This window comes from Lissotriton helveticus, chromosome 2_1, assembly GCF_964261635.1.
Source record: "Lissotriton helveticus chromosome 2_1, aLisHel1.1, whole genome shotgun sequence".
Lineage (NCBI taxonomy): Eukaryota > Metazoa > Chordata > Amphibia > Caudata > Salamandridae > Lissotriton > Lissotriton helveticus.
Genome location: NC_136059.1, coordinates 566,540,828 through 566,564,924, shown reverse-complemented (window position 1 = coordinate 566,564,924; position 24,097 = coordinate 566,540,828). Strand labels below are relative to the sequence as shown.

Below are 24,097 nucleotides of genomic sequence, written 5' to 3'. Positions count from 1 at the left end.
TTCCTTTCTGGACCGGAACTGGTAATGAGCCTAAGCTCGATGGCTGGTAACCATGAATCATTCCAGAAAGTAGTCTCTTTTCCGAAAAGCAGCACCTCCGTTTGATCTGAATTCAATTTTAGACAATTATTTTGCATCCAAAGTGCAACTCGGGACGTGCAATTACAGAAATTTCTTGCCGCTTTGTTGACGTCTGATGAAATAGATACCACTATCCGAATATCATCAGCGTATGAAAACACAGCTAAGCCAAAGCTGCGAATAAGATTAATAAGGCATAACCTTAATGCACACAGCCCTGTGCGCCCTTCAGAAAATTGCGCTCTGGGCTTGGGCCCAGCTCAACCATGCTAAAGGCCAGCCCTGATGTATACACTTTGTGTTCTTTTGTTTTTTCTTTGTTCTCTTGTAACCAACGCAACTAGTATAACTGTATATTTACTGCACATCTATGTAAAGAGCTCTGATACCTCCGGGTCTAGCTAGTGCTATATAAAACTCTACAAATAAATAAATAAATAAGGGGGCTGACAGATAATAAACAGTGTGGGGCTGAGGGAAGACCCCTGGGGAACACCACACACTAGTGAGAACGGCAAAGTACTCGCACCCCCATCTCCACCGCTGTGGTCTGTTACTAAAAAATTAGCTTAGCAAGGTCAATGCCGATTTTCTGAAGCCTATCGAGCGTAGCCGCTTTATAAGGAGTGAATGGTGAACCGTTTCAAAAGCGGCAGATAGATCCAATAAAATCAATGCCGCTTTTCCACCCCTGTCGATTGTCATTCTTAACTCCTCAAAAGCTGCTACCAAGGCTGATTAAGTGCAATGATTTGCTCCGAAGCCATACTTTGAGGCATCTAGCAGCAAATTTGCATCCAAAAAAGCTAGCATCTCGTCGTTCATTGTTTTCTCAAGTATTTTAGCAGGGAAAGGTAGGCGAGATATGGGTCTATAGTTTTCCACCTTCAATGGATCCAAGGTAGGTTATTTCACCGATGGAAGGATAGATGCCTTTTGCCATATATTCGGAAATGCCCTGTAATCAATATTTTATTCAATAGTTCCATAAGCAGACCAATAACTGCACTAGCTACCTGCTTAAGAAACTGGGGTGGGCAAGGATCCGATGGCGCCTCAGCTTTAATAAGATTAATGAAACTGATTATTTTTTCCATAGTAAAAGGAGAAAAACTTGCAAAATGTGGATTAGCTATGGGGCTAGAGGTTTGCTGTGCGTCCAGCTCCTTAACATAGAGTTGTAACTATCTAGGTTAGCTATAGAGTGTGGAATGCTGTGTTGGTGCAAGGTAGAAGGTTTGTAGGTTCTGTGTTGTGGCAGTTGCAGACGGACCAGCCAGAGGGACAGCCACACATTTCTACCCGGCGCAACGTACTGAATAAATACTTAATACTTATTCAAACAACTATCTTCTGTGAAGCTTCATTACTTACTACATTTTGGCGATGAAGGTGGGATTTATGTTGCGAGAGATGGTCCACCCATCTTAGGATGGATGCATCAATTTGACTTGTCCATTATTATAGATCCCAGAGCACCAACACAGGTATTAGTTATAGACAATCCCTCTTTAGAGGATATTTTAAAGGAAGCTAAAGATGTATTCAAGGATGAGTTGAGGTGTCTCAAAGGTTACGTACACAAAATAATCTTGAAACCTAATGCAATCCCAGTTCAGCACAAAGCTTGCAGAACACCTTTAGTAGCTAGGGAAGCAGTAAAAAAAAAAAAATATTCAGGAAATGCTTGATTCTGGTGTGATTGAACCGGCCGAGAGCGCTTCAAGGTTTCACCAGTGGTTATCACTGAAAAATCAGACGGAAAGTTTAGGTTTTGCATTGACCTTAGGTCTCTCAACCAGAATGTGGTGGTTGACACTTTTCCACTTCCCAAAATGAATGAACTGATATTGGCACTAAGTGGTGGAAAATTATTCTCAAAACTGGACTTAAAAAACGCGTTTCACCAGATTAGATTACATGAAGAATCGAAATCTTTGACAGCATTTATCACCACAGAGGGTATCTATCAATGTGTCAGAATGCCTTTGGGTCTATGCTCCGCTGCAAGCATATTGCAGAGGATGATGAATGTGTTATTCAAAGGCATAAAAAAATATTGTTTTTTTCCAAGACGATATTTTGATATTTGGCGATACAGTTGACCCAACACAATCACACACTTCGTGAAGCGTTGTTCAAAATTAGGGAATCAGGCTGGACTCTCAGGCAAGACAAGTGTAAATTCTTAGTAGACAAGGTAGATTACTTGGGGTATGAGATCTCAGAGCAAGGTGTGAGACCTAAAACGAGTCTTTTAGATGCAATTCGACTAGCTCCCTTTCCCACAGACAAAGATAAACTGAGATCATTCTTAGGATTGATTGAATATTATTCCAAATTTATAAAAGAAAAGAAAGGGTCTAGCTTTAATTGGAGTGCCAGTCATCAATTGTGCTTTGAGAACATGAAGAAAAATATTTGCGAGGCAGAGATCTTAACACCCTTTGACCCGAAATTACAGTCTGTACTCACTGTTGATACAAGTGCTACAGGCCTTGGAGCAGTCTTAGCCCAAATTCATGGTGGCAAAGAGAAAACTGTAGCATTTGCATCAAGAACACTAACGAGTGCTAAAAGAAACTATTCAGTAATTGAACGAGAGACGTTAGCGGCTGCTTGGGCGTGTGAGTCCTTTAGGACCCATCTGTGGGGGGTAAAATTTACGCTGAAAACAGATAATAAACCTCTCATAAGAGTGATGTTACCTGGTGGTGATGCAAGATGTTCAGCCAGATTGGCTAGATTAGCCTCTCAACTTCAGGAATTCTGTTATAATGTAGTATATATTCAAGGATGGAGAAATATCCAATCAGACTGTCTCTCAAGATTGTCACTTGATTGGGAAACAGTAGACAAAACTGCAGTGTTAAAAAAACAAAATGAAGGAGCAGTTGCTTTTGTACAAGACTTTTTTTTTTTTTGTAAGACCTTTATTCACAGATAGCAAATTACACAGCCTGAGCCTACAACCCTGAGGCCGGCCCGCCATTGACGATGTTTATCCAAGAAGCAGTAGGTTAGCCATGTAATGCAGTGCGGAAATTCCAGGCCGAGCCGTCCTGTATGCCCTCCGTAGGACTCTTGGCAAACAGTCAGTATGAGTCTTACATTTTGTCATTGCAGAAAAAAATAACAGTAAACATACCCCAACTTAAGACCTTGCATTTCCCTCATACACGACCTATACAGTAAGTGGAACAGTATTCCAGCATTTCCCCAGTGCAGCCCTCAGCCCCTCCCAACTCTCTCACCAACATCACACACATCAGTGTAACCTGTAGGACTATCTAATCTTCCTCATCTTCCTGCAATGAGTTCAGGTAGGCTGATAAGAAACACCATATGTCCTTTGGTCTCGAGTTCCCTGGCAATTCCTCCTCATACGTTTGCAGTTTATCTCGGCAGATGGACATGTCATGCAGCCACACCTTTGTAGTCGGTACCCTACGGCTGTGCCAACATTGCGCCACCTGTCTTTTCGCTAATAACAGGGCGATTGCACAGAATTTGCGCTTTAGCGCTCTGAATTGGGGTATAATACCTAGCAAACAGATCTGTGGCATGCACTGTACCTCATCCTCTAACATGGTCGTGAGTTTAGCAGTAACCTCTTCCCAGTAATTCGCTACTCTATCGCAAGTCCAGGCCAGATGCACAAAATCCGCTCCCTCCCTGCCACAACGCTTGCATTTGTCCTCCTCCTGCAACCCAAATCTACGCAGTTTCGTCGGTGTGTAGTAGGCCTGATGGATGAACTTGAAATGAATAATTCTCAGATTCCCATTCGGTGTCAGTATCTGCGTCAGCGCGCAGGAGCTGTGCCATTCCTCATCTGTTAGTGGAGTATCTAGTAGCACATCCCACCGCCCCTTAGCCTTAAGTGTGTGGTCCGCTATTTCTGATTGTGCAGCAGTGTACAGTCTGGACACCAAGTGTGACAGATCCCTTGTAGTGATCAGCATCTGCAGGGGTGCCAGGCTTTCCGGTTCCGCAGGGAAGGACGGGTAATGCTCCCTCAATGCCCTCGTTAATCTATAATATGTGAATCTAAACATAGGAGTCTGGTTTTGGATATAACTCAATTGGCCTATGTCCTGAAATGTGCCTCCATGAAACACGTCTCCCATCTTGTCAATCCCAGCTCTAGTCAGCAAAGACATCCCCACTGGTTCGCTAGTGACTGACAGCGCCTGATGATATTGCAATGGCATGTCCGGTGCATATAACGGGGTTTTGTGAGCCAACTGCCCTAGCTTATTCCACGCTTTAATCGTGGTGTTGACAGTGTTGATATCCTTCGCATGCAGTGGTGGTCTGGTGTGCGACAATATCGCGGATAGTGGGATAGGGTGGGCATCTCCCTCCTCAATAGCCGCGTGAGTAAGATAGGGGACTTCGTGGTACCAGTATGCTGCATACTGTGCCTGGGCACAGAGGTAATATAGTAGGAAATCCGGCACCCCGAAGCCGCCCTTGGCAATCGGGAGCGTCAGTGTCTGTAAATCAATGCGAGCTTGTTTACCCGCCCATATCAGGGTTAGTACCAGTGACTTTATATGGCGGAAGACCTCTCGTGTTGGTGTGATGGGTATGTTATTAAAAAGATATAGTAACTTTGGTAAAACGTTCATTTTGACGATCGCTATTCGATCAGCTAGCGATAGAGGTAAGTGGATCCACCGACGGACCTTCTCGTCCAGTTTGGAAAGTACCACCCCATAGTTAGCTCGCATGACTTCGTCCGGATCTCTGTGAAACATGACCCCCAGATAGCGAATCGGATCCTGCTGCCACTCAAGCGGGTAATCAACCTCAAAGGGATTAGTGGTGTCAGTGGGAGGTATGATTGAGGATTTGGACCAATTAATCGCTAATCCCGAGTGTCCCCCAAATCGGATGTACTCTCTGAGCAGCGGGTTTAGATGCACTTCTGGATCGCGCACGTACAGTAGCATATCGTCTGCGTAGAGCGATATGTGTAGTGGCCTAGCCACAAACTGTAACGCCGATTCCTTGTAATTTTGTCTCACTATGCAAGCTAGTGGCTCTAACGCCAGTGCAAATAGCAGGGGTGACAGGGGGCAGCCCTGCCTCGTTCCTCGCCCAATGTCAAACGGAGCTGAGACATAGCCATTGACCCGGACCCTTGCACATGGTTGAGTATATAGCAAGGAGATCCACTGGACATACCTTTTTGGGAAACCCATCCTATTGAGGACAGCCAGCATATAACGCCATTCAATAGAATCAAACGCTTTAGCAGCGTCAAGCATCACAGCCACCGCCCTAACCGAGGGCTTCAGGTAGTGCGCCAATGCAAATAGGGATCTGGTATTATGCGAGGTTGACCTGGTGGGTACAAACCCGGCTTGGTCCGGAAGGACCAGTCGAGTCATCAAAGGGGATAGCCTGACAGCCAACAGTTTAGCTATTATCTTCGAGTCTACGTTGATTAGGGGACAGGGGTCTATAGGAATCGCAGTGCTCTGGATCCTTGGATGGTTTTAGGAGTGCAATGACCATTGCTTCCCGCAGTGTGGGGGGGAGCAGTGATTTCTCAAATGATGTACCATACATGTCCACCAGATAGGGGGCGATGATATCTACAAACTTCTTATAGAATTCGGATGTATACCCATCAGGGCCCGGTGCCTTTCCGTTTGGGAGTGATGCGATCACCTCGGTGACCTGTTCCACAGTAATCGGCCGCGCTAAATATTCCCTTTGGGCGTCTGAAAGCCAGCCAATTGCCACATCATGCAAGTAATCATATGTTTCTTCCTCGGCCGCTGTCTGTTGAGATTGATATAGAGTGCTATAGGAGTCCACAAAACATTTCAATATGTCAGTGGAGTGTGTTTGTAATACCCCCTCCCTAGATTGAACTCGTAGTATCGCTGACTGTCCCCGACCTTCACATATTTTCCGTGCCAGTACACTCCCTGGTCTACCCCCCTCTCCAAAGGCCCTAGCCACATGCTTGCGATCTAAGTATTTAATTTCCGATGTTAAAAAGTCAGCATGTTCGGTGTGTAAGTCGCGCAACTTGGGTAACAATAAGATGTCCTGCGTCGTTTCGTATTGTAGTTCCAAGTCCCTCATTTGACTTTCGCAGCGGCGAATCTGGCCCCTAATGTCCTTGAGTACTCCAATGGTAGTGCTAATGCAGACACCTCTAATCGTGGCCTTAAAGGCTTCCCAGAGGAGACATGGGTCCTCAGTAGTCTGAGCGTTAATAGCGAAGTAGTCTTTAATCGCTTTTGTCAAGGTGTCAACATATATTGGGTCTGCGAGGGCCTGGGAGTTAAAACGCCATTGAAATGGGGTGGGTTCATAATGTGGAATGTCCAACTGCAACAGCACCGGGTTGTGGTCCGATAATGTGCGCGGCAGCACTTGCAACGTGCGAACCCACAGAGCCATGTCTTTGGAACCCAGCCAGTAGTCCAGCCTGGACCAACTATTGTGAGATGCAGTGATGTGTGTAGCGCCAGGTGCGTCATTGTGTTGTAATCGCCAGAGATCAGCTAAGGCCAGATCCTCCATCATGAGACCCACCATTAATCTAGATTGTTTGTGTTGTTCCACTGATTGTGAGGAGCGATCCAGTCCATCCCGTAATGTCACGTTCCAGTCCCCCCCGCATAATATGTGTGTGGTAGTGTGTTTCTGCAGGTGTCCCCAAACTTCTCGATAAAATTCCGGCGCATCAGTATTCGGGCCATATACATTAAGGAGTGTGATATGTTGTCCTCTCAGTGTACCTGACACCAGCACGTACCTGCCAGCTGGGTCCTGTGTTACATGCTTTTCCTCAAAGTCGATCCCTTTCTTAATCAATATGAGCACCCCCCGGGAGTAAGATGAGTACGATGCCCTGTAGACCCTCCCCGCCCATCTCGACCCCAATGTGGCGTGAGTGTGCGGTGCAAGGTGTGATTCTTGCAGGAATGCTATATCGATGTTCCATCTGGTAAGGCTAGTGAATACCTGTCTAATTTTCTGCGGGCGTGAGAATCCGCGTATGTTCCAAGTAAGAACGTTCAGGCCAACTCTGCGTTCACTTCCAGAACCTGGTGCTCGTAAGTAATGCAATACCACTCATACCGTCATACACAAGGGTCATGCCCGGAACCCGTCCCCACCCATCACTGTGATCATAAGTCGCAATGACAAACTCTCGTCGTGTAGAATCCAATAATGTGTACATTTGTAATGTCTTCGGTCTTTGTAAACAGGCAAACATCCCCCCACCCCAAGTCCCACCCACTCCAGCATCCCCAACCTGCCGAAGCCATACCCCTTCAGAGCACAATTCCCTCAACCTCATAACTCACAACTCAGTGCTCACACTAAGAACTTGTTTTGGGTATTACCCTCATGGAGGTCCGCCAGGAGCACATCCCTTCACCCGACGGACGGGTGCAGGCGATACTAGAAAAGTATGAACATGTTCGCAATATATGTGTCCATTAATCCACAGTCCCCACTTCCCCAATACCACTCCTCACATGAGTTCAAGCATTAGCGCAGTTATATAGGAAACACAACCGCCCCTTACATTAATCAGATGTATGTGGTAGAAACTAGTCGCAGGTCAACCGGTCAACAGTCTGTCTCGTACCCGGCCACCCTCCGACACACGCTGTTGGGATAGTAGCGGCGGGCATGGACGATCACATCTCTGCTAGTCTCTAAAGCTCTACCTGATATGTACCCCAGTGTCAATTGCCTGCCGCCTTCTTCTCCTCCGCACTCCAGTTCAGCGGGTCTATGAGCATACCCACGTGAAAAGATCCTGATCCACCGCCCCTAGAAGCAGCAAGAGTGACAGTCTAACGTGGCTGCGTGAGTAGTGATCCGGCGGGGAGTGTGCAGCAGCAAGGGCCATACATGGATATCTGTTACATTTCAGGCCAGGAGTACATTACGGCCCTCGTCATCCTCACACCTCCCCTCCCCTTCAATGCCCAGTGTTGAATCAAAGCGCCAACCTCTCACCTCTAGGAGTCTTGTATCGGCCGGTGCCGCTCAGTACAGCCGGATACGGCCATGTAGTAGCCCACTGTAGTCAACTGCACTGCAACACTCAACGCTGCACAACGCGGAACACCACCACCAATATCATTCCAAGTCTCCGTTCTGATCGTTCTGGGACTCTGACCTTGCCTCCCGCTGTATCCTCTTAAGAAATTCAAAGGCCACTTTGGGCGTCGCCAGTATGGTCGTCTTCTCCTTCCACACCACTCGGAGTCGGGCAGGATATAACATGGAGTAGCCAATGTTCAACTCTCTTAGCTTAGCCTTCACTGCGGCGTATTCCTTACGCGCCTGTTGTACAGCGACTGTGTGATCAGGGTAAAACTCCAGAGTGTTGCCTTGATGGGTGATTTTGCCCTTCTCCCTTGCTAGCCTGAGGATCGTGTCCCTGTCTCGATAATTGAGGATCCGCGCCACCACCGGCCTAGGCGTAGCACCAGTTGGTGGTTTGGGGCCCAAAGTCCGGTGGGCTCTTTCGACAATGAAGATCTGCGACAGCGCCTCCACACCAAAGATATCTTTGCATAAGCCCTCGATGTAATGCTCCATCCGCCCCGTGTTGGTCGTTTCTGGCAGGCCCGTGATGCGCACGTTATTACGCCTCGAGCGCGCTTCCAAATCCTCCTCCTTCGCTTTTATCACCTCCAATATTCGTTCCATTCCCGCGCATTTAGTGGTAGACGTCCGCGCTTCATCCTCAACCGCCGATATTCTCGTTTCCGCTTCATCCAATCGCTCTCCATGTTTTTCTTGCCGTGCAGCCATGCCATCCATCCTGCACGTAAGATTGTCAAGCTTACCATTTATATCTTGCAGGTTCGATTGAATTGCCATCAGAATCTTTTCTATGTTATTAGTTGACGGTGAGTCTGAAGAACCGCCGGCCTCCGCCATATCCTCTGCAGGTTTCGTCGCCTTCCTGTTGTCAAAGGTAAGTTTTGGTTGCTGCTTGTCTGGCTTCCCCATTGTGGCGGTCGGTGAATGTACTTTCCGCAAGGTGGGTCCAGACGCCCTCGTTACCCTGACCGTCGTCGCCGTGTTGTCTTGGCAGCGGGGCCCAGCAGTTGCACCTGACGTTAACTTTCCTCACGATACGGCCACCACCAGTGGTCACACTTCAGGGCGTGCGGGAGACGCGTGGGACGTGGCCAGTTCACGCCAGGAGCTTCAGGAAGTAGGGCGGATGGACACGCCTGTGTCCGCAGTGGGGCCTCACCGCTATAATTTGCCACAGCCGTGTGAGCTCTTTCACCCGATGCCCCCTGGCAGCTCCGGAATTCCCTCCCCCGGGTAGCCAGTAGGTAGGCTTCAGGTCGCCGGTGGCAGGTCGCTCCCAGTCCCTCTCGCCCAGCAATATTATTTCCAGCCGTCTCTCCCGCCAAACCTCCGACCAGTCGGCACCATACAGTCTAGTACTCGTTCACCGGCGCGATTTTGCAGTGTCCGCCATCTCGGCAATAGGCGCCGCCATATTGTCAGGCATTCAGGCGGGGTGTTGAAGGACTAAGCCCACGCTGTACAGGGGCGAGAGCAGCGTAAATCATACACTCTGTGCCAGGCAGCAGGCGCTTACCCCCGATTTGTGCTCGCTGGGTCATCCGGGCAGTCCTCCGCCTAAGCTACCGTATGTGCGCAGGGTCCGCCGTCGGCCATCTTGTCAGGCAGTCCGACTCACTCCGCGGGCATCACGGCGTTTTCACTCAATACGGGGGCAGAGACCACAACTGACCAGGTCCGCTCAAGCCCCTCATCTTCCTACACAGGTAGCGGGTCGTGAAACTTGGGTTGGTGGGGTTACAGCGGCAATGAATCACATCGCGTGTGATCGCCCGGCGGAGCTGCAGCTCAGGCAGCCATTCCGCTGTGCGCCCCCTAGCGCCTCCCCTACAAGACGTTTTGAGTGTGTGTGAACCTCAAGCTATAACTACAAATGAATGGGTCTATGCTATGTCAAATGACAATTCTATGCTAGAACTTAAAGAATTGATAAAGAAAGGTTGTAAAAGAGAAAGCACTGCCTCCATCACTAATAGACCATTTGTTAAGATGTTAGACGAACTATCAGTGTGAGAGGATATAGTTATCATGAGATGGGATATGTTTATTCCTCCGATTTCTTTGAGAGAAAAATTGATCAAACTAGCCCACGAAGGACATTTGGGTCAGACTCGCACTAAACAAAGAATGAGAACGAACTGGTGGTGGCCAGGTACGGATACTGAGGTAATCTTGTATGTGACAAATTGTGAAGTTTGCAAACAAAGTGATTAACGTTTGAAAACTGGTTTACAAGCATCTTCTGGTCACATTACTGATCCAGGGTTACCATGGCACACTGTGTGTATGGACTTCATTGGCCCAATGAACTGTCTTAAAGAAAGTTCACGGTTTGGAATTGTCTTTGTTGATGTTCACACAAGATGGTTGGTGATCAAATTTACTAAAGATATTACAACTGCGGGGGCGCTAGAGGGCGCACTGCGGAATGGCTGACTGCTAAGTCAGCTCCGCCGGACGGGCGCGCTTCCACGGACCCCTTGGCCCCAAACCCACCCTGATTCCTGTACAAAACACCGGAAAGGACGACTGAAAGATCCGACTCTGCAATGAGTTGACGCTGGCCAGCACTTATGCAGCACGCCGAAGGAAACTGCGAAAAACCTCCCGGCGCTGGGAGGCTGGACAAGATGGCGGCGCGCGGATGTGCCGACCGCAGCTGAAACTGAACGCTGCCGCCCTCAGATGACCACAGGACTCTCCCCATCCCGGCGCACAAACAGTAAGAAACGGGAACCGGCGTCATTCCGATATGAAATGCCTATATAATGAACGGAACATTGAACAGGCGCTGTGCGTTCCACGGCGGCCAAAATGGCGGCGGCGGTGGAGCGCAGGACTGGTGACTCTGCCCCAGGCATTGCCGGCTCCCTGTTCTCCTGCGCCGGCGAGTGAACAGGTACGGGAAGGCTACACAGCGCGGCTGAGGAGGTGAGCGGGGGAGACAGGCAACTGGGAGCTCGCTGGCAGAGGTGAGGTGGCGCGAGGCTTCCCGACACTGCTGCGCGCCGCTCCAGACGGCGCAAACCGGACCTGCCCTCACGCACGGGTCCGCCTCACTCGGACAGGGTGCTACAAGAAGAGCAACGCAGTCCCCTAAGCAAATCCACCATCAAGAGACACGCCTGTGAAACGCCGGACGCTACCCTGGGCCAATATGTAACTACGTGGCCATTCAAATGAATAGATCCCCAGCGCGGGGGACGGCTGGAGCGATAGTGCGACGCACACGGACGACGACCAAACCAGCAGCCCCAACGAGCCCGATAGTCGCTAGCCCAGCCGCACCCACGGGCTCCATGGGGAAGCCCGATAGACAGCAGACGAAACTGCCTTTCGAGGCGAAAAAGCAAACGGCGAAAACGGGAGCTGCTCAGGACACTGACGGAGACCAGGTTCTAGGGGACGGCGCCGGCATGGAGGCAGTATTAAGGGCTATCCAACAGAGCTTGCACGATATGAATAACAAAATGGACAGCGTCATGGCGAGGGTGGACTCGTTATCAAACAAGCTGGAAAACCACGACGAGAGGCTAGTGGAGGCGGAGCAGAGGATCTCCTCGGTGGAGGACCACTCCAGAGACATAGCGAAAACGCACGGCGCCATTGCAAAGACCCTGGACACCCTGAAGGCGAAGGTGGAGGACCAAGAAGCGAGGTCTCGCCGCAACAACGTACGCATCTCGGGCCTGCCGGAATCCACCAACACGGGCAGAATGGAGACGTACGTTGAGAACATGCTGAAGGATATCTTCGGGGCTGAAAGCTTCTCTGCCGTCTTCCTGGTCGAACGGGCGCATCGCTCCCTGGCCCCCACTCCAAAACCGGGGGCTACGCCTCGGATAATCATCGCCCGAATGCTCAACTACAGGGACAGGGACGCCGTACTACGTATGGCGAGAGAAAAAGGCGCCATTACCCACCAGGGTAATTCACTGGAATTCTACCCAGACCACACCATGGCGGTGCAGCAGGCAAGGAAGGAATTTGCTCCAGTGAAGAAGAAACTTCGGGAGCTGGACATTGGATACGCGATGCTGTACCCAGCAAAACTTAAAATCCTAACGGATGGCAAGCCGGTAATTCTCACGACGGTTCAGGCGGCGCAGGATTATGTCAAGAACCTCACCAAACGCCGGAAGACTCAGGAGACTGCGGCCAGAATGAGCGACAACGACTGATGACAAAATGGCTGACATGTCCGCGTCCTTGGAGTACTTTCTAGACACTGGCAGCGGGCGACGGACATTTTTGACAACGTGCAGCCGCTTGTTGAGACCCACGGGACTGATGTTGTCGGTGCTGACGAGTTCTGGAAGGAAGACGCCATCGGCAATAGCGCAGTGAGTACACCTGGGGAGTGTTGTTGCAGAACCCGGCCAAGTACTATGGGTCTCACCTGATCAAAGACATGCGGCCGGCTGGCTGTACTGACCGCTCTATCACTGTGATACCCTGAGACACTAACTACGAAGATGTGGGACACTGCCTGCATGGGTCTTGAAACCTCGGAGGGACATGGAGGGAATGACGCTGCTCAGGTTGCTCTTGCGGGGGATTGGGGGCGGGATGAGGGGCCTAGGGGGTGATTATTGACGCTAATATTATCTTGACATCGCGCTCGTCCACATCCACTATGTGGGTGGAGATGTGTGCTTCAGGCGGCACCCCCAGGAGGGTGTTCCCCACAACAAGTTTATTCATAGTTCTGAAATTTGGGGGGGGATGGCTTTGGCACAGTTTGGGCGCTAAAGTGGGAGGTGGGGGGATGGGGAAGCTGGGTAGAGTTAATATGTTTGCACTGTGTCTGAGAAGCATTGCGACCTCTTTTATTGCCTGTATTATGTATGATGAAAATGAGCTGTTCCACAGGTGGCCGCATAGATCACACGATACACAATTTTACCTGACCACGTACTAATGGCACGCTCTGACACACTAAATTTCATCACATGGAATGTCAGGGGGCTGGGAAATCCGAAAAAGAAACGGCAGATGTTTGCATACTTTGACAGACTTCAGGTAGATGTGGCTTTTCTCCAAGAAACACACATGGCACCCAATTCCACATCCAGGCTGGGCTCAAAATGGGCGGAATCCGCCACAGGCGCATGTTACTCGACGTACTCCCGAGGCGTCAGTATCTTGATCAAGAAAGGCACACACTTCAAAATTACAGACACGTACACGGACGCAGGAGGGCGATATGTTATAGTGGCAGGCGAGACGAGACACCAGAAGCTAGCCCTTGTAAATGTGTATGGTCCGAATGTGGATGATGCGGGTTTTTTTGAACGGTTATGGCACACTGTGGCGGATATACAAGCGGACAATGTCATTTGGGGGGGGGACTTTAACGTGACACTCAAAGATGGGCTCGACAGAGCGACACACACCTGAGCAACATACCAAGGCGAGGGGAATGCTGCTAGACGCTATGTCTAATTTACATGTAAGCGACCTGTGGCGGCTACTACACCCGGGGGAACAGGTTGCCACGCACATAAACGCTGCAAATAGAAGCTGGTCCAGATTAGATTTTTGGCTGGCTACTCAGGACGTCCTTGCATGGGTGGAGCAGATAACACATCTCCCGAGAACACTATCGGATCACGGCCCTGTGCTTTTGAGGTTACGGATCCCACACTATGCCCCACCTCCCTACACCTGGCGCTTTAACGCACAGGCCCTGCGCGACCCGCTGTATGTTGACACAGTCCAAAAAGCGATCACCGACTACTTTGAATTGAATGCCCCCACCACGGAGGACCCGTGCCTCTTGTGGGAAGCATTTAAAGCGACTATACGGGGCGTGTGCATCAGCACGTCCGCTGGCATATTAAAAGATATTTGTCACCAACTAAAAAGAAGGGAGGAGATGCTTCAAGACCTAGAACAGAGATACACAAACACTGGAGACACGGCACTGCTAAGTGACATTCAGACACTACTATTGGAATACAACACATTTGCTGATGACGAACTTACATACATATTCAAGAGAACGACGGCTAGGAGATATGGGGAAGGAGGCAGACCGGGCAGGGCCCTAGCAGAAAAGATCTGCTCGGGGAGGGCGCCACAGCATATAGCGACTATACATACCAAACAGGGTACTCGTGCACATGACATGCCGACCATTTTGGGAGAATTCAGAGACACCTACGGGAAACTGTATGAGGCCAGAGCTCAATTATCTCGGGAGGAACTATTGGAATACATGGCTGACGTTGAAATCGCCTGGCTGGCTGACGGCCACAGGGAATATTTAGCTAGGCCTCTCACGACACGAGAAATCATAGACACTATCAAACGACTCCCCAATGGCAAAGCGCCGGGCCCAGACGGCTTCGTCATAGAATTCTATAAAACATATGCAGACACGCTAGCACCCCACCTGATGAATCTATACGAGTCCGCACATGAGGCCCAAACACTGCCACCGTCCATGAGAGAGGCGCTGATCATCGCTCTGCTGAAACCGGGCAAAGACGAAGAATACTGCGACTCTTACCGCCCCATCTCCTTGATAAACATAGACACCAAGATATTGGCTAGCATCCTAGCAGACCGACTGAAACCACTAATGCCGATGTTAATTAGACCTGACCAGGCTGGTTTCATTCCGGACCGATCGACCACGCACAACACTCGTACTCTATTTGCACTGGCACACTATTTGGCCCCGGACATCAAAGCGGTTGCTGTCTTGTTGGATGCGGCTAAGGCATTCGACACGATTGACTGGCCGTTCCTCCACGCAGTCCTGATCCGGATGGGGTTCCCCCCGTTATTCATCGGATGGATCACAATGCTATACTCGGGCTTGTCGGCCCGCATACGGGTAAACAAGCATCTGTCGTCCCCTATACCCATCGAGCGAGGCACTAGACAAGGGTGTCCTCTATCGCCAATGCTGTTCGCCCTTATACTGGAACCCTTGGCTTGTAAGATACGACAACACCACCACTATTCTGCTATTCAGTTGCCTACGCGACCCATACACATAGCCTTATATGCCGATGACATGGTCCTGTACGTAAAAAACCCTGAGACGAATCTAAACCCACTGCTCAGGGAATACATTAAATTCGGCCAATATTCGGGCCTGCACATCAATTGGGGCAAATCCCTCATACTCCCGCTGACGGACGGAACCCGGCCCACTGCGCTGGACTACCCCCTGGAATGGCAGGAGGAACCGACGAAATATTTAGGCGTTTGGTTCCACAGAGACCCGGAGTTGGTCATTCGCACCAACTACGGAAGGACTGTCTCCACGCTAGCAGATAAGGTCCAAAGATGGATTGGACTGCCGCTCTCACTGGCTGACAGACTTGCCATTGTGAAAATGGTGCTCCTGCCCAAATTCTTATATCTCTTCAATAATATCCCTATTAAGCCACCGGCCGAGGTGTTTCGCAACATCAAATCCCTCATGCTATCCTTAATATGGGCGGGGAAGCAGGCCAGATTGGACCTGCAAACTCTGACTCTCCCATACGCTAAAGGGGGCTTCAGGGTGCCAGATATTTACCTATACTACCAGTGCGCCCAGGCGCAATTCGCGCACTATTGGTTCCATGAGATTCCTTTTTTAACGCACGTGGCAGTGGAACGCGGAGACGCTGACCCCATCCCACTAACAAGTATATTAACACACAAACGTCCCAGGTTGCACGATCATGACATCAACCCAGTAAACACCACAATAGAAGCATGGAGGACACTGAGTAGGATGGCGCACTGCACACCAATCTACGCACCAACACTCCCATTAGCACACCATCCGGCACTATCTGTCACACAGGAGCAGGTGGGGATGGACCTCCTTAAACGTGCTGGCATAGACACCCTAGGGGATTTATATAAAGATGGGATGTTTGTGCCACTGGACCAACTGACATACATTCAGAATCCGACACTGTTATTCAGTTTCAACTATTACCGATTACAGAGGGCGATGAGGGAGCATTTTGTGACTTTCCCGGTGGAACCACAGGCGCTCGCACCACTGACACTTGTGCTAAACACCCCCTCAGCATCACACTTGGTGTCCCGACTATACCGCAGTGCGCAAGCTAGTAATGGGGGTAACACTACCAGAGCCAGGCAGAAATGGAACGCTGCACTGGGGGATGACCTCACGGAGGAGGAATGGGAGGCCACCTGCATTCTAACGGGGATGCTGACACCTAACGGGAATCTTAGACTGATTCACTACAAATATTTGCACCACATGTATTACACGCCTGCAAGGCTACACAGGTACGGTCTGAGAGACAACTCTAACTGCGCTAGGTGCGGACAGGGGCATGCAGATTTCATTCACTTGGCATGGCACTGCGATGCGGTGGCACAATACTGGGATCGGGTGGTACGGACGCTTAACACTATACTGGGGGCAGAATTGCCGTGTACAGCTAAGGTATGTCTCCTGGGGTTAGTGCCACAATTGAGGGCGGGACGACGTAAACTTTGTGTGATTGCACTACTGATGGCAAAGAGGAGAATATCCTTACATTGGAACAGTAAGCGGAAACCTACAATAAAAAATTGGCTGGAGGACTTGGCCTATTGTAGAGACACTTTGGTCACGTATGAGGAAGAGTTGCCTATGGGGTCCCGCCCCAGAGACTTCTGGGAACCATTTCAACAGTACCTGGTGTCCGTGGCCACTGTCAATGACGCGTGCTGAGCGCTCAACTGCCACGAGATGTTTGCCACTCTGGGATACTATTGGCGGAGCGATGAGGGAGGGAGAATGTAGTGACACAGTGCTTTGAGTTTTGTAAGGGGTTATTTCTTAGTTGTTGGCATCATCCTCCCTAGGTTATGGAGGCTTTGGTTAAAAAATACTGAAACTGTGAGACTGATCTGGCGTATATACTATGCGGATGCATTGTCTATGGAAACCGAGACTACATCGATACCGAGCAAGCGCCGCCGGACCTATGGTTGTCGGCTGATGGGCTGTGTATGACTAAATCTCTGAGTTGATCCTGCGTACTATACATAGCCGGCCTTTTCAGGTTGTAGGCGATATTGATTGTATTATCTTTTTGTGACAATGTGCAATAAATGTCTTGCCCAATAAAAAAAAAATAAAAAAAAAAAGATATTACAACTGCAACAACCATCAAGGCTATAAGGAATATTTGGATAGATGAAGGCATACCCTCAGTATTGTTAACTGATAATGGTAGTCAACTAACTTCTCTTGAAATTAAGAACTTTTTGTCTACTTGTGGCATTAGACACAGCCGTACTTCCCTATACAATCCACAAGGAAATGGAATTGTGGAAAGGGCTAACCGAATGATCAAAGGGGTGATCCAAATGGCTATCTCCAGTGGTGAAGAAGTAGACTCAATGGTATCAGAGATGGTATGGAAATAACGCTCTAGTGTACATAGTGTCACTAATAGAACACCATTTGAGATGATGCGTGAGAGACCACCTAACACGAAGTTGGTCCCCACTTGGATTAAAGACATTGTTACAAAAGAAGTAATTCCTACCAACACTACCCAGGTCGTGCAACGTGGAAGTGTGAACCATAAAAAACAGTCTTGTAAGAGAATTTGTTCGGGAGACTTAGTAAAGATACCTTCAGGTAGAACAGAATCTTCTTTTAGAAAATATTTTGGCCCTTTTAGAGTCAAACTTACCTTACCATATTGTGTGGTTCTGGACAATGGCGAAAAATGCAATTATAAAAGAGTAGCTTTATACCAGAAAGGTGATGTAAATACAGATGTTGTACTTGAGAACAATAGTGGTGATAACTTTATAGATAATACATTTTTATCTATGACCGACAATGACCTCATTTACAATTCTCAGGAGAATTCTGTTCCTCAAAGAATTGTTCAGGGAGGAGGTGATGCTCCTTCTTCAGGTTCTCAGGTACACCAAGCTGCTCGGGAGGTAAGACATCATAGAAACCGTTGTCCCCCAGAATATCTAAAGGATTATATATGCAAATAATTAACTTTTTTTTTTTTCATTCAATGATTTATTCTTTGTCAAAGTTAAGTATGTTGATGAGATATTCAGTGTTCAATTGTTAAGAAAAGAAAAACCTGATTCATCCTAATTGTACCGTACCTGATTTTGGTTAAGAATTGTTTAACATTTTTTGTCTTACATCTTTTGTTTATTTAAGGGAAGAAGATATGTTGTAACTATCTAGGTTAGCTATAGAGTGTGGAATGCTCTGTTGGTGCATTCCACATTCCTAGACGGTTTGTAGGTTCTGTGTTGTGGCAGTTGCAGACGGACCAGCCAGAGGGACAGCCACACATGTCTACCCGGCGCAACCTACTGAATAAATACTTAATACTTATTCAAACAACTATCTTCTGTGAAGCTTCATTACTTACTACAGATAGGTTGAATAATCACCTATACTTAACATATTTGAATGGGGTGAGAAATTTTGAAAAATGGCTTTGACTTTAGACTAAAAAAAGACTGCTAGCTTATTACAAAAGGATTCGTCTGCACTAAAAGAACTACGATTATTCCATTTTAACAACGATTTAACTGTTTTAAAGAGCTCTTTGAGTTTTTTGCTGACCATATACTTTCAGAAAATAATTTTGTTTTGGCTATTTTCAATAGGCTCTTACAAGGTACAAGCAATTCTTCGTATTTGACCTTTTCATTCTGACAATATTCCTTCCTCCATGAACGCTCCTGATAAACCGGTTATTAGTTGTACCCCATCACTATTTACGCACACCACACGCAATCAGGTAGTCATTAAAAGTGGAGTACTATAGTTGAGATTTAATTACAGGGTAGTTGTCTAACCATTCCCACATTTCCTCCTTACTCATTTTCACATGCCTTGCGCACACAATTTTAAAACCAAATGCATGTGTATGAGATGACACTACATTCACTTGAATGGAGCAGTAAGATTATGAGCCAGGAACAAAACAAACATAAGAACATCAAATAGCCTAGACTGAAGAGGGTCAACATGTTAGTCTTCACATCGAGCCACTCTCTTACCAAATAGCCAGAATAGATAAACTTGGTGGACGAGCATCCAACATAACATCCACCACCTCCAATAGAAGCTCAAAACCATTCAGCTGGATCACTCAATCTTCACAAATGTAGGTGTAGACTGTGGAAGCTAGTGTGCATAACTTTGGCCTGTTGGTTCAACAGATCTTTCAAGAGAGTCAGTCGAAGTGAAGGGCAAATGTTTAGTTTCAGCAGACTCTTCTCACCCAGGCTGGAACTACTAGCATAAGCTGTGGTTGGTCACTCCTGGCTTTCTTTAGAATTTGGGGGCAGAGGGGAGAATGCCCACTGAAGGTGAAATTAATTTTTCAGAGAGAAGAAGCGCTAGGGCACAAACGGCATGACACTGCAAATGCTCTGCAGTAGCAAAAAAATCTACCAAAGGCATGCCAAAGTGGACAAAAACACCTACAACCATCAAAGGGGGCAGATGCCACTTGTGGTCAGCAAGTTGCCTAAATAGTTAGTTTGCTCCGATGTGGAGGGGTCCAAGAGATAGTCGGTGCAGGTCCATCCACAGCCTCAGCCTGGGACCACAGAACTTGAATAGAGCTATCCTAGATAGATGGTAGAGTGACCTCGAGGGCCAGATTGATTGTGCGCAGCTCCATAAGGTTGATGTGGTGAGAAGTTCCACCTGAGATCAGAGTTCTAGGATCTCCACTTCATTCAGGTGACTTCCCACCCACCGATCCCAGAACTAATCACAGAAAAACTTCAACACCTTCTTAGGGATTATCCAATTTGTTTACTTCAACACAGAAAACTGAACCTGCCCTGGATTTTGTACACTTATATACACACACACCCACAATGTATATCATTTTACTGTTCATATCACCTATGAGCAACGCACCAACTATCTGCATCATTCTATTCAACAAACACCTATCCAAAGATTCAAAAGGAATACATTGTCTAAAATAGGTACATGAATTACAAGTGTTTGAGTAAATAGCCTTTTTTGATACCTAAATAAAACCCAAGGACCACTGTTCTTGTTCTATGAAGTCATCAAACAGCATGTTCATCAGTGACACCTGAGTGACCCTGAAAAGCCAGCGGTACACATTCGGACACGTTATCAAACCATAAGACTGATGCCCATATCACCATCAATAGCCTGTGGTGTCCAGAACAGTTTGTAGGGTATACTTACCGCATCCTTGTCATCATGCACAGTCGGTGCAAAAGTAGTGCAAAACTCTTCCCGGGGAGTGGACAACTCTGGTTCACCATGCCCCAGAGAGTATATGTGTAACATTCCTTGGCATTCTGGAATGTAGTTGATAAACTGGAGGAGAACACCTTTAAACCAAAACCATTAATGTGTTTTGATTCCATGTCTGGGGACACCTTGCAGAAGGAACTGGAGTTTACTGTACTGACTAACGCCTAAACAACTATGCGCTCACATATTAGAAGCTGTGTCAAGAGGGATGGATTCCCACAGTCAACCCTATGGGCGGCTTACAATTGGATGGCTCACCAGTGATGCTGAAAAAAGCTTGGGCCAAGCCACCACGAAAGCCTCCATAATGGCCTAATTAAAAAGCAGCAAATGTACAGAAGTGGAAAGACCTTGCTGTGAAATTTCAGTGAGCAATTTGCCTTAGTTGACGTCAACTCCAGGACCTCCGCTAGCCTGTGAAACCCCATTATAAAAGAGGGTATCTTCTCAGTAGAGTGCTCCGGGGAGAGTCCAAATCAAAAGATATAGCTAGCCCTACATCATTACAATGATGGGGCAGCAAATGTTCCACCTCATCATCATCATCATCATCTTCTGCAAACATGTTCAAGACACAAGATGTTATCAGAGCCAGCCACCTGTCTGCAATATACATGTCAAGGCAGAGGGACTGGGGTGGACAACGGTTTGGGCTTTATGATCTCATGGTGCAACATGCAAATCTAGCTGAAGTCTGTTCTGAATCTGAAGTCAGGGACAGACCTGGACCTGGTGCTTCTGAGCCACAGCCAGCGCAAAACAAGTTGCTATCAGTGTGATCTACAGAAAAGGACTTGCAATATGGCCTGGTGTCAGCATGATGCTGGGCAAAGGTTGAGCAAGATCAGACGATGCTGGCGAAGGTTGTGCTGGAGAAATAAAGACTGGGGAACCCAAAGGATCTAGATGGGCCAGAATACACTTCAGAAGGACCTGAAAGAGTCCCAAAGAGCAGCAGCATTGCCTCTTTGAAGGCCTTACTCTGCTGAAGAGTCCTAGATAGCGCAGAAAATTCGGGATGCATTGGCTCCAGTCTCAAATGGGTTTGAAATTGGATGATGCCAGCAGAGTCACCTCTTTGCACCACTGTGCCCTGGAGAAGGAATGGTGGGAAAAAGTAAAATGCTGCTTGGATTTCTTGTGTTTCGACTTATCTTTCGATTTCATTCTGGAATTCCCAGAGGATGGTCACCAGGAACCATAGCGGAACCGGCCCCAGGAGCGTGATCAACCCTGCTTCTTGTGTTCAGCGGGATACAGTTTCACTTTGTGCCCCCCCCCCACCCCTCCCCCTTCGACGGCCTTGGGATGCATCAGGAAGGATCTGTTGCAGGACTTTAAGTAATACTTGGATTCTAAATACCAAAAGGTAGACCTCAAATGAATCTGTGTACAATTCTTGCTTCCTGTAGGGGCCGCTTGGTTTAAAAACCTTTTGTCCCCTGCCCATCCCTCCGAAGAAATATCCCTAGTGCACTGTTCTATTAAGAGAAATAATTTGTAAGTGAGCAAAAACACCGAGAAAAACGGAGAGCAGAGTTCCAGATTTGAGACAAAGAGTGCAGAACAAATGAGCTGGCATCAGTACCTCTATAAGGCACCATGCAGTACAAAACGGGGTGGTGATGGAAGGAGCATCTGAACCAATCAAACACTCACACCCCGTCAACAGATCTGGGTTTAATCCATCACCGTTCTTTAGCCCACTCTGCCACCCCAGTTCAGACATGCCCATATGCAAATCAGTCTGACCCTGTGCCTCATGGGAACAGTCCTGCCCGAACTTCCAAGCCATGCCTTCCCTGGACCGGAAACAAGCTTCCTAGGACCGGTTTCTGGCATTTCAGCCGTCTTCAGCCAGGCTTGCTTGAATCCATTGGCAAAGTGAGCAAGGGACTCACGTCTGAGCATACCCTGCCACACTTATGGCAGACAAAGCAGTACAAAAGGGGGTGGTGATGGACGGAGCATCTGAACCAATCAAACACTCACACCCAGTGGCTATATAAGGCACCATGTCATCCCTCCAGGAGACAGCATAAGGGCACCACAGACTCGAAGGGCACCACCTTTTGGCACAAATGAGCTGCTGCAGTTCTATTTTCAGACGCAGTCTAGATGTATTCAAAAGAGGAGGAATCTGTGGTTACAGTACCGTTCAGAAATGGCCATTTTCTAGCTGTGTGATTGACACAAACAAACCGGCTGGACTGGAGAACAACCATCTTTTCGGAAAGTGTGGTGAAACCAATACAGTACTTCTAAAATAATCAGTCCAAAATCGGCACAACATTAAGGTGTTATCAAATCTTGCACGCTTAACGTTGCTTGTAAAACTCAGAAAGTACTGAATAGAAAAGTTAAGCAGTCTAACTATAAATAGAACATGGATACCTGTGTAAACATATGTGACACCTGTATATACAACGTTTGTCGAGTTTCACAAAGGCAGGTGGATGCATAGGCGGAATTTTTTATTTTATTTGATGATGTGTATTTTTCCAAGTTATTTCAGGCATAGCATTTAAAAATCAATAAAAAGGATTTTGTACAATAAACAAAAAGACTAAGCGAAGACGGATAGATGCACACAGACACCCAGCCCCAGCTTACATTCCATATTGAACAAAGTCAGAACAATCCAACACAGCCCCTACCTTGTGTTGCTCAATAGCATCTATCCATTGCTGTCTATGGTCAGGGTCTTGAGCTCGAAGGTACCAAACACTGTCATTAACGCTGATATCAAATCGGCACTCGTCAAACTCATGTGGCTGAGGGAAATAAAATACAAAGAGAATACATAAATCACTGAGATGAGAACATAAAGGAGCAGCTAGACGGCTATGAAGCGAGCATCTTCAGGATCCAGCGCTAAGTCTCTAAACAACAAATGTGTGGAAACATCCCCACCTTAGAACTGAAACGAAAAATCACCCAAAACTGTTGTAATAACATAATGAATTGTACCTCAGTTGTCTGAGCCTAGTTTTCTGCTTTAATCTCATGCATGTCTCCCTGAAGCTAATTATTTGTGCTGATGGAGCGATGGGTTGGTGGGGACTGTTACATAACATTTGTAACGTATGGTAAACTTTTACTCATTTTCAGATAAAATTACAAGAAATTAATATGCATAGCAGAATTTGGGGTACAATAAATTCTAAAAGCAACTGAGTAGAATACAATACACATTGAATGTGAGCTAAGCTAACCATGTTCTATGAAGTAATACAGATGCACAAAAATTAATGAACTGCACAGAAAATTCCCACTTGGAAACAGTCACACATATAGTCTTGTCTAGGAAACCCCGACATTTTTAGGTTGAGCCTGGGCAGCGCATTCCCTGCTCTGTGAGGCATGGAGTATTGCGGTAGGGACTTTAAGCTCCACCCACTCTCCGCCCATATTTTTTTATTGGCTTGTGTCATTGTCCACTGTGGCTTTTCATTGGTTAAAAGGCTTAGTAGTCCCTCCTTAGTACCGCCTTGTCTCTTTTTGTAACTGCCCATTGCGACCCCCCCGCTACGAGTGTTGGTACTCTGTAGGTTTTAATAACAGCCTCTGAGGACTATTTTCTCTAATAGCTTTGTACTGCCTGCTGTTGCAGACATGACACGCTCTCTCCTAATGCATTTTTAA

The 24,097-nt window shown here is 47.6% G+C and overlaps 1 protein-coding gene across 2 annotated transcripts in view; it reads right to left on the bottom strand.

Moving 5' to 3' along the window:
• The window catches only part of CERT1 (ceramide transporter 1), a 911,140-nt gene that overhangs the window by 668,815 nt on the left and 218,228 nt on the right, over nucleotides 1–24,097 (bottom strand). For both annotated transcript variants that reach the window (XM_078675236.1, XM_078675235.1), the window contains exon 3: nucleotides 23,110–23,226. In XM_078675236.1, the coding sequence (XP_078531362.1) occupies nucleotides 23,110–23,226 (117 nt within the window). The remainder of the gene's footprint in view (nucleotides 1–23,109; nucleotides 23,227–24,097) is intronic.